Here is a 13,420-nt window from a genome sequence, read left to right as displayed (position 1 = left end):
AAAATGGATCACATTCACATGGGTTTATTCACATACAAAATTGCTTTACACAATTATTTGGGGGTAGTATTTAGATTTTTTTTTTTTATACAAAAGATGTCTTTACTTGCCTAACTTAGGGGATTTGGCAGAACATTTTTGATCCCATTTTCCAGCCATTACTCTTACAGTAAGTTGTCTCTCCTGTAATATCCCCGAATATGTGTTCATCTGCCTGCATCTTGAATATTTGTAGTGATGAGGAGTTCTACCTACAGAAGCAATATTGAGCAAGTCACATCCCTCTGGCATGGAGCTCAACACTGATGTTTGTATCCAGATCCTGAGTAGCCTATTAAACTACTTTACCAGGCTCAGCAGCTCTGGCTTATTCAACCATTCCCTTTGACTCAGAATTACAACTACCTTTGTCCACCATGCATCGCCCCCACCCCTACCCTCCAAGGAAGCCAAAATAAATATGGTGTAGTGGTCAGTATTGACTCCTAGGAAATGCCTGGCACTACTCTGATTGCACTATTTTATAGATTTTTTTCCTCCATATTTATAAAAAAAAAAGTTATAGAAATACAGCTACAAACTAGATTACTGAATTACCTTTTCTTTTTTAACTTGAGAAAACAAGTGTGTATTGTAGACTGACATATTGCCCTTTGTGATGTAATACCAGAAGCTTTTTGTCTCAAAGTGTAACACTGGCTGCATTCAGTGAAGGGCGCATCTTGGGTTTCATCTGATGATTGACTCTTTAGTGATACTAGACATCCAAGCTTCACTTAAAGACTCATCACTTAAAGACTGATGATGGACTGGGCATTTCCATTCCCACCACATATGGCTTCCAGAACCTTTACTTTCCTATTGCCCTCCCCTGGATGCACTGCGTTTAACTTAGACATTAGTTCAAGGTGGTCTTGAGAATGGAATATTAACACTCCACATGTGATCTGGCCAGCTCAGCTACCTATTATGATCTGGGATTCTATAAGATTTTAATGTTTATATTTGTTAGTTGCTTCCCATATTTGGCTCATTTAAGTATGTGGTAAGTCTGTGTATTTGCAGATGTGATGTCTGCCTGCACTGTCATTATTCAAACAGCTGTTTTAAATCCTGGATGAGATAAACTGCTCCATGAGAGACCTGATCCCTTCAAATTAACGTCAGTCATAAAGCAGCACTTCTGGGGAGAAGAATGTTCATTTAGTTCACCTAACTATTTTGCTCCATCCCACAGTTGCCACAGATTTCTTCAACTTTTCTAGAAGAATATTATATATAAGGTGTTTTGTTCTGCTTGGTAAATGTTGAAGTCAAGACACATTCCACATCCTGTGACATTATTCTGTTCTAAAGAGTTGTATTTGTATGACACCATATAGGTTTTGAGAAGGCGTGGAAGTTGGCTCCTTTCCTCTCTCATGAGATTGCAGGGCAGATTTTTTTTATTAGTTTGAATTTGAGGAAGCAGAAATGGTTGTTTTTGTAAGGTCACAGTGCTGACACCTCAAATCCAGATTTCTTGGTCCTAATCAGGTCCTAATAAGATCAAAATTGACTAACAATCTATGAATCCTGCTGATGGCTTTTTCTTACACAAATTGTTAGATTGTGATACATTCGTATAAGGCCTCCAAAAGATAAATGACATTAATCTCTTAGTAAAATATCTTTCCAATTATTTTCAAATAATAAGGTTATCTTTTCTTATTTTTTGTCATTTTAGACCAAAATACATTTTAATTATTATAGTTCTTTTCTTATGCTTTCAGTTTCCTAGTAAAACATTCTTCTTTAGGGTTCACCACTAGTTAGTTCATAACTTTGGCTTTGTTATGTCAAATCTCTGAGACTTTCTTTGTTTACCTGAAAGTTGATTGTATCCTGGGAGTTACATAAGAAGAGATGGAAACTGCATAAGGCCTGAGCTCAGAACTGATGATCAGCCTCATCCCCCAAAATATGGCTGCTTGATATCCTGTGCTTGCACTTAAGTTGGATTTAAACAGAAGTTTCTTGGCCTGAAAGAATCCTGGAAACCTCTAAACTAAACCTCTCAACTAGCCTGTCTGAAAGGTGCCTCCCCTCTCTGACCTTATCTAATTACTGTGACTTCTAATGTGGGAATTCTAAGACTCACCAGAGACTAAACATAGTATTTGTTTTCCTGCTGAGTTTGAGGGATAGAAATTTAACTGATAGAGTGATTTTCTTTCTTTCTTTCTTTCTTTCTCTCTCTCTCTCTCTCTCTCTTTCTTTCTTTCTTTTTAAAGATTTTATCCATTTATTCGACAGAGAGAGATCACAAGTAGGCAGAGAGGCAGGCAGAGAGAGAGAGAGAGGAGGAAGCAGGCTCCCCACCAAGGAGAGAGCCCGATGCAGGGCTTGATCCCAGCATCCTGGGATCATGACTTGAGTTGAAGGCAGAGGCTTTAACCCTCTGAGCCACCCAGGCGCCCCGATACAGTGATTTTCAAAAGTGTTTTAGCAGCAGTCCTCCTTTTTTCCAAACTGAACCTTGCAGGTAACAATGCACTCCAGTTGTGGGAGGGAAACATTAGTGCTTCCAGAATCTCCAGAGTTCTTGCATGTCTCAGAGTTTTCATTTGAAAATGGCAGTTTTAGTGGGCTTTTTAAAATGCTGTGTTGATGCATGCCCACAAGAAAGACTGGAATGGGAAAAGGACAATACCATATGTCATTGAGGTTGTAGAACATCTGGAACTCTCAAGACACTTCTGGTAAAAAATGTCATTTGGTACAACCACTTTAGAAAAGCATTTAGCAGCATCTACTGAAGCTGAACATAACCAGAAATGTAGATACACGTTCTTTAAGAATGTACATGTACATATATAAGAATGTTTATAACAGTGCTATTTGTGTCTAAGAGCCAAAAACTGGAAACATCTAAAATGTCCATCAGCAGGAGAATGTGTAAATTCTATATATTTATACAATTTAGTAATATTTAGTAATAAAATGGAATGAACTACTGTTGACTTCAACAGCATGGGTAAAATCTCAGAAACCTCAAGGTTTGACTTATTGCTCACTATCAATCATTCTTATTTAACGTAAGGTCTGTAATGCAGGACCAAAAAAAGCCAGATGAAAAGAGAAAATATTGTATGATTACATTTTTATAAAGGTCAAATATAGGCAGAAACTAATGATGCTACTAGACGTCAGAATAATGGGTGCTTGGAGGAGGGCTGGTGATTGGAAGGAGGCAGAGAATGGCACTTACTTCAAGGGTATGTGTTACTTTATGAAAATTCATTATGTAGTACATCTGTGATTTGTGTCCTTTTATGATGTTTTAATACCTTTACTAAAAACAAAAAAGATAAATGCTTTCTAGATGAACTATGGCTGTTTTGTTTTTCTTTGTGAAGGCATGCTTCCCAAGAGCCAAGTGTCAGATGCACTTGCCAAAGAAGGCCCTAGTTCTCCAAGGTATGCATTCTTGTTATGCTTTTTTAAAGCTAAATCAGTTCTACACCAAAACATACACGTTAAAAAAAAAATAAACAGCTCTGACTTTGAGTTATTGCCTACTATATTAATCATGCTTCTTTGACATAAGAGCGTAGTGTCCCATTTATCAGGCATTGTTGGAGAATGAGCTGTTTCCTGTTAATGTGAATTTTTAGTATAACTGAAGTTTGATCCAATTTAAAGACTGCGGTGTTTAAATCTTTATATTTAAAAAACTTTAAACTTAAAAATATTTTTTAACTTTAACAAACTATTCAAAAAAATTTTTTCTGATTATAAAGTCTACATTCATGGTAGAAAACTTGAAAAATATGGAGAAATACAAAAAAGTAGGTGATAAAATCAGTCATATTCTATCTAGATATATACTTAATATTTGGTTTATTCTACCCACTTAGATTCATTTAACCCCTATTTCTGTATTATTCTATTTCGATAATACTGGCATTGCAATGTGTTCTATGAGCAATTTCCTAGGTTATTAAATGTTCTGCAAGAGCATTTTTTGTCTGCCTGCTATCAAATGGCCATACCATTATTTGCTCAATTACTATATTTTGTTTTTAAAATGCACTGCACAGCAACAGTCTTAGTAAATTATTTGATCCATATGTGTTTTTGTTAATGTTAACATTGCGGATGCCTTCAGAGTTCTAAACATTCTTTGCCATTTTTTTTCTCTTTCTGCTTTTCTCTCTACTGTCAGTCTATAACAGCAGCATCCTGCTATATTTGTTAAATCTATTAAAGTATTTCATATACAGTTTTAATGTAAGGGCATAGGGATATCTCTAGGGTTTACCGGTGGGTGTCCTTATATATGTAAGAAGTACAAAAACAGTATCAGTTTGATGAACCACTATTATAAAACAGAAGACTTAGTTTTACCTTAAGTTTTATTGTTGAGCCATTAAAAGACCTTGATGAACTAATATCTTGAATAATAATATATTTGTGACAGGGAGGGAGTGAAGGTAATAAGTATGTAGATTTTTTTCATGCTTCTTAAGAAAATATGTTATTACTCTGATAAAAGATTTTAGTGGTACTTGTAACCTTTCTAAAAAGTATCTTGTCAAGGATATTATTTGTTTTAATCCAAGTTGGAATATGTGTTAGTATCGGTATTTTAAATTCAGAAGTAGTTACCACTTATATAAGGGTAAGACACCCCCCCCGTTATTTAGAAAAATGTTTACCTAGAGAAATATATTTCTTACAGCAGATTTTAAGCCATATATTTAAAATCATATATTTATGTTAAGTCATATTGTGTATTTTTAAGCCATATATATTTTTAAGTCATATATTTAATGATTTAATATTTTAGTACATGATTGTCAATGTAATTATTCATTCTTTTACTATTTCACAGCTATGACTGGTTCCAGACAGACTCTTTAGTCACCATTGTTATATATACTAAACAGAAGGTAAACTTTAAAATCAGAAAAAAAGTAAATGCTCAATAAATGTTAGCTATTTTCTAAGCACTCTTATATTAACTTTTTACTCATAGAAACTCCATGAGGTAGATTAAATAATTTACCCAAAGTCACACAGTAAGTGATGGTAGGTCTAGCATTTTGAACCCAGGCAGGCTGGCTCCAGAGTATACACTCTTAACAACCATGCTGTAGCCTCTTTAAAAAGCTAGACTAGGAAGTATATTACACACTGTGTGTGTGTGTGTGTGTGTGTGTGTGTGTGTTTTATGTGTTTTAAGCATGGATAACAAAAGTGAGAATTGCAGTTAACTTTATTGTAAGAACTAACTTCCTGCACATGAATTGGAATTTGAGAATATAGTAGAGACTGTATTACTGTGGTTTAGTAATACTAAGCCACAAATGGGATTCAAATGCCCCCTTGAAACTAAAATTAAGGACACAATTGGTTTACTAAGTACTTATCAAACTCCTACTTTATTTGCAATACTATTTAAGAATTCAGGGATCTAATGATGAGCCAGATATGTAGATACTTGGCTTTCATGGGACTTATTAGTCTGTCTGGGAAATCAGATAAGTACACAGACAACATATAGCATCTCCAAATAGATCCTTCAGCAATTGGCAAGGTTCTCACACTTGAACCATGTAAATTTAAAGACAAGTTCCGGCAGCTAGGAATTTCTGAGACTGCATGTTACTTCTGTAATAGCAGAATCACATATGAGCTGTTGAATTGTGGAGTGACCAGGCTCTGTTTTCTGCCTGATACAGCCTGGAAGGCTAGAGACACCACTTGAACCCCTTCCACTCCCTCTTGTTATTGTCTTCTCCTCCTCACGCAGTCCAAAATCAAGAGGGCACAGCCTAGGGAGGTTGGGGTCTACTTCTTTTGGTAGTATCAGTGAGGCACAGGGGATGAATGACTGAGGGAAGGTGGAAGATTTCTATGTGGAATAATGTGTTCAGTGTATGGTATAAAAGATAGGTACCAAAATAGCTTGGAAAAGGCTATGCAGAAATTAGAGCTATCTAAAAATTTTTTAGTGAATTTTTTAAGCTGAAGTCAGAGGTTGTGTAATTTGCCCAGCATCACATAATAGTAGAAAGATTAAAATCAACATGTATCTTGATTGCTGGTCCGATTCTAATTTTTTCCAAATTATTTATTCAATAAATATTTATCGAGCACCTACTAGGTACTAAGCACTATTCTAGACAGTCCCATACATTTAGAGCTTAGAGATGAGTGGATGACGTAGATATTAAGGAGAGACAAATTTATAATTAAAATTGCACTGTGTGTTTTGAAGGAGAACTGTGTTGTATGAGAAAAAAACAGGTGTAACCTTTACTCATCTTGTGGATCCTATAAAGAAGGGCCATATGAACATCTGTGGATTATCTTAAAAGTTTAATTTAAAAATTTGGGGAAAATTTTACTTTATAATCTTTCTCTTTTTGCTTTCTGTTTAAGGATATTAATTTAGACTCAATAATAGTTGATCATCAGGATAATTCCTTTAGAGCAGAAACAGTTATCAAGGATTTTTCATATATTATACATGTTGGTAAGTACTTTATATTAATGGAAACAACTCCAGTTTCCTTTAAGTTTGGCAATAACTCAGTCTGCAGTCTAGAGAGCTATAATATTTTATCTGATATTGTCAATTGGTTTGTCATTTCTGATCAATTTCTACTCTGTTTTTTCTTTATATTAAAGATAGGGCTAGGAAATGGCAGCATGACCTCATTTTTCCCAAGTTTAAATAATTGGATGCAATCAAAATCAATCATAATATGAAATATTTTTTGCCCTAGCTTTGTTAAGTGTCTTTTACTTGACACCTACAGACAGATCTCTGGAGGCCCGTCATGAGCTTCTACCGAGCAGCCATCACCAAGTGCTAGTTCTATGGGCCTGTTTTTTGCCTGCTCTGTCATGGGAAGTCAGAGGCTGCAGTAGAGATTGTTAAGGTTGTACTGTATTCCTCAGCCTCCTGTTCCTTCATGACCAGAGATAAACCACACAGTCCCTTCTGTCTGCTTTGAGAAATTAAGAGATCAGAAGAAACAAACTAGGACTAAAATCTGGAATCAAAAGTACCAGATTCTTAATCTACTTTTCACCCAACTGACTTTAGGATTTTACCCTTTTCTACTCTAATGAAGGTGATGTTATTCTAGTTAGAAGGTAGAAATGAAGCACATAGAAACTATGATAACAAGAAAATTATGTGTGAAGCAGGTGTTCTTATATCATTTACTTTGCAAAACAGAGACTGATTGCCCAGACATCAGCTGACTGAGGATTCTGTTCACTGCTTTACTATATTAATGATGTTCCTTTTGTCTTGAATTTGATCAGAGTTGATAAATGTTTTTTTCTTTCCTATTTTCTCCATTTAGTAGATTAATCAAACTGGAATGTTGAACTTTTCTTGTAGAAATAATAACTCATCCTATTTTTTCTTAACGTAAGATCTAACATGTAGGGAGGCGTGCCTGGGTGGCTCCAATGGTAAAGTGTCAGACTTTGGCTCAGGTCATGATCTCGGGGTCCTGGGATCGAGCCTTGCATCTGGCTCTCCACTCTTTAGGGGAGTTGGCTTCTCACTCTCCTGCTGCCGTTCCCCCCACCTATGCCCTCTCTCTCTCATAAATAAATAAAAAATCTTAAAAGAAAATAAAAGATCTAATGTATATTGGGAGAGTCACTGAGAGACACTCAGATGTCTAGAAAAGTACACATTACTTGTTAGCACTGCTTGATTTTTCTTTAAGTAAAACCTCTGCACCACCATCTACTATGTTTCAAAGGCTTTATGGCTAATTTTGTTCCCACTACAGCTAACAATATGTAATGCACAATACAAAAGAAAAAAAATTTCCACAGTCAAAAAATATGAGATTTGGATGCCAATATTGGGTTGGAAGGACTAAAATAATGTGGAACTGTAAGTTCCAGATAACCATATTAACATAGTGAAGTTTAGAGCAGGTGTCTATAAAAATATTTCTTTCATTTCTCTCCCCCTTCTGGAATGCAATTTCCATAAGGCAGTGGTTTTTCTCTTTCATTAACTGTTGTATCGATAATGCCTAGAAGATAACATACAGAGACTCAATAGTTTTCTTTCAATAACTGAATACATAGTCAGCCTTAGAGAACAATAAGAAAAAACAGAGCCAGACCCAAGCCTGGCCTGTACACACATCTACTTGCGAACACACTAGAGCATGCACACTGCAGGGGCTGCGTCCCTACCTGCCTGCTCACTTCTTGGTTTGTAGGTTTGTCAGGCTGGGACCGTCTTTGGACTAGAGTGGCTTCTCACTTATGGCAATTGGGTATTTGCTTTTTAATAAGGAGAGAAATTGAAAACTGTATGTCTTTATATTAAGATAGTTGGACATTTTGGTTGTATACAGTTTCTTTCTCCTGGCTGTCAGAATATGTTTTATTTATCTGGAGAGATTTGAAATAGTACATAGTGCATATATGAACTGTTTAGATGATCTTACATGGTGTTCATAGATCGTATGAATTGAAGTTGGATTTTAACTAAACCTATTTTTCTTTCCTAGGGCTAAGTCATGAAGTTGAGGAAGATATTTCTGGTAAGCTACCAAAAAATAATTATGTGTATATATACATGAACATATATACATACCTACACAGGAAGAGAGAGAGAGAGAAAGAGAAAAATTAGCCTTTGTCTTATTTTTCATATGTGTATTTTCAAATTACAAAACAAAGATGTAACATTTTCTATATAAACAAATACATTAATTTTTTTATAAATATGTTCTCTTGCTGGTTTCAGGTTTTTTCTGTTTGTTTTTTTTTTCTTTCTCCTTGTTCCTTTCATCTTTTTACCCTTCCTTTTTCTCTCCTTGGAAGAAAATTCTTCTCTTCTTTCCATTCTCCTTATCTCTGCCCTCCTCCTGACATGCAATATGTAGAAATATACTAGACCATCCAAATTTTTCTTAGGTGTATAGATATAAATGTGTAATATTGACAGAGCATATTAAATTATAATATTGCTAAATATAAAAGTACAGTGTGGATTTCACAAAGCTGTTTAATAGCAGAAGATTCACAGAATGGTGGTTTCTTGATTGTTTTTTGGTCTTTTGTTTTTAGCTCTAGTGACATGTAATTGACGAAATTGTAATATATTTAATTGCATGATGGTTTGATGTATGTATGCATTGTAAAAAGATTCCCACAATCGAGTTAACGCATCTTTCACCTCACGTATTTACTTTTTTGAATACTGTCTTAGCAAGTTGGAATTGTAATATTATCAACTGTAGTTACCACGGTTATACATTAGATCCTCAGACCTTATTCATGTCTTAACTGGAAGTTTTTACCCTTTTGTCATCCTCTCACGATCCCTTACTGCGCCCCTCCCCCCCCCAGCCAACCATTCTATTCTGTTTTTCACTTATATTATTTTTCACTTATATTTCACTATATAGATATATAGAGATAGTACACACATATATGTGTAAATATATATACTTAAATATATATATATATCTGTGTGTATATATGTAATTTCTTGTTTCAAAGTACTGTCAGAGTACCTTATACTGGTTCTGTGCTTTCTCTTTCCTATATGTGGTAGCAAGCTCTGTAAATTGTATAAAGACAGGATCATGTTTCTGTATTTGTGAAGCTTCAAATCAGTGCTCATTGAAATGAATGTATTTGACTAATCTGTCTTAAAAAGTATTATTAAGTTGCTGTTGAATTATGTGTTTACCTTGAGGAAGAACAGATTGTTTTCTGTTTTCAGTCAGTCTGAAGACAGACTGAAATACACTTTAGGGCCTTAAAAGCATGTTCAATTCATAAAATTTAATCAGTATATAAAAGTCTGTATTTTATTATTATATTATATCCATATATTCTGAACTCAGTCAAAAATTAAAAGATATCCTAAAAGACCTTTAATTATTTAAGATTCATATGTACCTCATAATTATTCATGAAGCTTTTTCTTTTGTTTATTCAGTTCAGAATTGATCTACTGAATTTACTCATAAGAACTTCTCAGATCCCAATTAAGAAATGGAAGAGTATAAATTAAATTTGCTTTTATAGGTCCACTCAGTGATTAATTTGTATATGTCAGCCCACTCCTTTTTTTTCGCCCCTGAAGCTATGTGTTAAGTACTTGCCATGGACATATTTGGGCTTCTGTGAAAACTAGCAGTACCTATTAGTTTGGATCTTGATAAATTAGTTTGAAAAAAGTTAATTTGATTCATATAATAAAATAAGTTAAATTTAATATCATTTAAGGGATAAACAGTTTTGACAAATATGTATATGAAGTCTTATCTTACTAATGATCCCTGTTATTCATATCAGATCAGAACATTTGTATTGTTTGAGGAAGACTGATTTTAAAGTAATGTGTTATATTTAGTTTCAGTGAATACAAATGAAATTTATCTTCTTTTTAGTGCGAGTTGTTGAGAATGTGGGAAAAATAGAGATTGTCCTAAAGAAAAAAGAGACTACTTCTTGGAAACATCTTGGTCACCCCCTTGAGAATCATAATTCACTTATTCCAAGGAAAGATACAGGTATGCTGTGCTATTATTTTGAGTCCTGTATTGATGAAATTGTGTCAGTAGTGCAATTGTACCAGAGTTTGGAAGGCTATTTTGGGAGGAGCTGAAGGGCCCTTGTATCTCCCTGTAAGAAGTTATAAAAGGACGTGGTATCTGTTTTCCTCCTTTTTTCAAATTGAGATATGATTGACATATAATATTATACTAGTTTCTGGTATATAACATAGTGATTTGATATTTATAGACTTGGTGAAATGATCATCACAGTAAGTCTAGTTAACATCTGTCACTGTACAGTCACAAAAACTTTTTTTTTCTTGTAATGAGCTCTTTTAAGATCTACTTTCTTAGCAACTTTCAAATATTCATTACTATATTATTAACTGTAATCACTAATGCAGTATGTTATATTGCCATGATTTGTTTATTTTATATTTGGAAGTTTGTACCTTTTAACCCTCTTCACGTATTTTGCCCACCCCACCACCTCCACCTCTGACAACCACCAGTCTATTTTCTGTATCTATGAGTTTGGGTTTGTTTGTTTGTTTTGTTTTGTTTTTCAGTTCCATATGTAAGTGAGATCATACAGTATTTGTCTATGTCTGACTTGTTTCACTTAGCATAGTATCCTCAAGATCCATCCATGTCACAAGTGGCAGGCCTTTATTCTTTTTTTATTTTATTATTATTTTTTTAAGATTTTATTTATTTATTTGACAGGCAGAGATTAGAAGTAGGCAGAGAGGCAGGCAGAGAGAGAGAGGAGGAAGCAGGCTCCCCGCTGAGCAGAGAGCCCGACGCGGGGCTCGATCCCAGGACTCCCGGACCATGACCCAAGCCGAAGGCAGAGGCTTTAACCCAGTGAGCCACCCAGGCACCCCTATTCTTTTTTAAAATAGCTAAATAGTATACCATCATATCTCTCTATAGATACATACATTCCATATCTTTACCCATTCATTTATCAGTGGATGCTTAGGTTGCTTCCATATTACCACTGTAAATAATGTGGCGATGAAGATGGTGGTACACATACATTTCCAAATTAGTGTCTTCATTTTCTTCAGATAAAAACCCAGAAGTGGAATACTGAATCATATTGTACTTCTATTTTTGATTTTCTGAGAAACCCCCATGCTGTTTCCCATAGAGGCTGCACCAATTTACATTCCCTCCAGCAGTGCATAACGATACCCTTTTCCCCGCATCTTTGCCAACACGTGTGATTTCTTGTCCTTTTGATAATAGCCATTCTCACAGGTGTGGGGTGATAGCTCATTGTGGTTTCGATTTACATTTCCCTGGTGGTTTAGCAATGTTGAGCACCTTTTTATATACTTGTTGGCCATCTGTACATCCTCTTTGGAAAAAATATATCTTCAGGTCCTTTGAATTTTGTTTTTAGATTTTTAATTTATTTTTTAATCAGATTGTGTTTTTGTTGTTGAGTTGTATGAGCTTTTAAAATATATTTTGGATATTAACCTTTTATCAGATATAAGATTTGCAAATATTTTCTCCCATTCAGTAGGTTTCCTTTTCATTTTGATGGTTTTCTTTTTTTAAAAATTTTTTTATTATATTCAGTTTCGTTAACATATATTGTATTACTAGTTTCAGGGGTAGCATTTAGTGATTCATTGTTGCCTATAACATCCAGTGCTCATTACATCAAGTGCCCTCCTTAATGCCCACTTACCGCATTCCCCACCCACCTCCCCTCCAGCAGCCCTCAGTTTGTTTCCTATAGTTAAGAGTCTCTTACAGTTTGCCTCCCTCTCTATTTTCATCTTATTTTATTTTCCTTCCCTTTCCCTATGTTCATTTCTTTAGTTTCTTAAATAAATAATACATATGAGTGAAATCATATAGTATTTATCTTTCTCAGACTATCTTGTTTAGCATAATGTCCTGTAGTTCCATCCACATCATTGCAATTGGGTGGCTTTCATTCTTTTTAATGGCTGAGTAATACTCCATCACACACACACACACACACACACACACACTGTCTTCATCCATTCATCTATTGATGGATATCTGGGCTCTTTCTATATTTTGGCTATTGTAAACCTTGCTGGTATAAACAATAGGGTGCATGTGCCCCTTCTAATCTCCTTTGGATAAGTACCCAATAGTGCAATTGCTGGGTCAAAGCTCTATTTTTAACTTCTTGAGGATCCTCCATACTGTTTTCCAGAGTGGTTGTACCAGTTCACATTCCCACCAATAATGTAAGAGGGTTCCCCTTTCTCCACATCCTTGCCAACATCTCACTTTTTAATTTTAACCATTGTGGTTTTGATTTGTATTTCCTGGATACCAACTGATGTTGAATATTTTTTCCTGTGTCTGTTGGTCATTGTATGTCTTCTTTGGAAAAAATGTCTGTTCATGTCTTCTACCCATTTCTTGACTGATTATTTGTTTTTTGGTATTGAGTTTGTTGAAAATATTGTTGATGGTTTTCTTTTCCACGTAGAAGCTTTTGTAGTTTGATGTAGTGTCCTACTTTATTTTTGCTTTTGTTGCCTTTGATTTTGATGTCAGGTCCAAAAAATCATTGCTAGGATCAATGTCAAGGAGCTTACCATCTGTTTTCTTCTAGGAGTGTGTGGTTTCAGGTCTTTACATTCATGTCGTTAATCTACTTTAATTTTTGTGTATGGTATAAGATAATAGGCTATTTTTATTATTTTGCCTGTAGTATCCTATTTTCCTAGCACCATTTATTTGAAGGGACTGTCCTTTCCCCATTATATATATTCTTACCTCTTTTGTCATAAGTTAATTGATATATCTATCAAATCAGTTGAGATATCTATATATAGATATATACACCTATATTGTATATGCATACTGATACA

The 13,420-nt window shown here is 34.7% G+C and overlaps 1 protein-coding gene across 5 annotated transcripts in view; it reads left to right on the top strand.

Annotated features, from left to right (window-relative positions):
- The window catches only part of LOC101688264 (cytochrome b5 reductase 4), a 96,913-nt gene that overhangs the window by 38,353 nt on the left and 45,140 nt on the right, over positions 1–13,420 (top strand). For 3 of the 5 annotated variants that reach the window (XM_013046370.2, XM_013046369.2, XM_004773593.3), the window contains 5 exons: positions 3,399–3,459; positions 4,877–4,934; positions 6,430–6,523; positions 8,544–8,576; positions 10,440–10,562. In XM_013046370.2, the coding sequence (XP_012901824.1) occupies positions 3,399–3,459; positions 4,877–4,934; positions 6,430–6,523; positions 8,544–8,576; positions 10,440–10,562 (369 nt within the window). Of the gene's footprint in view, positions 1–16; positions 2,077–3,398; positions 3,460–4,876; positions 4,935–6,429; positions 6,524–8,543; positions 8,577–10,439; positions 10,563–13,420 lie in introns of those variants that run through there. The other 2 variants (XM_013046372.2, XM_013046371.2) reach the window with 2 other exon arrangements.

Source organism: Mustela putorius, unplaced genomic scaffold (assembly GCF_011764305.1).
Source record: "Mustela putorius furo isolate JIRA1106 unplaced genomic scaffold, ASM1176430v1.1 tig00000166_pilon_pilon_pilon, whole genome shotgun sequence".
Classification (NCBI taxonomy): Eukaryota; Metazoa; Chordata; class Mammalia; order Carnivora; family Mustelidae; genus Mustela; species Mustela putorius.
Note: the sequence above shows the minus strand (reverse complement) of the source record. Positions and strands in the feature narration are given on the sequence as shown.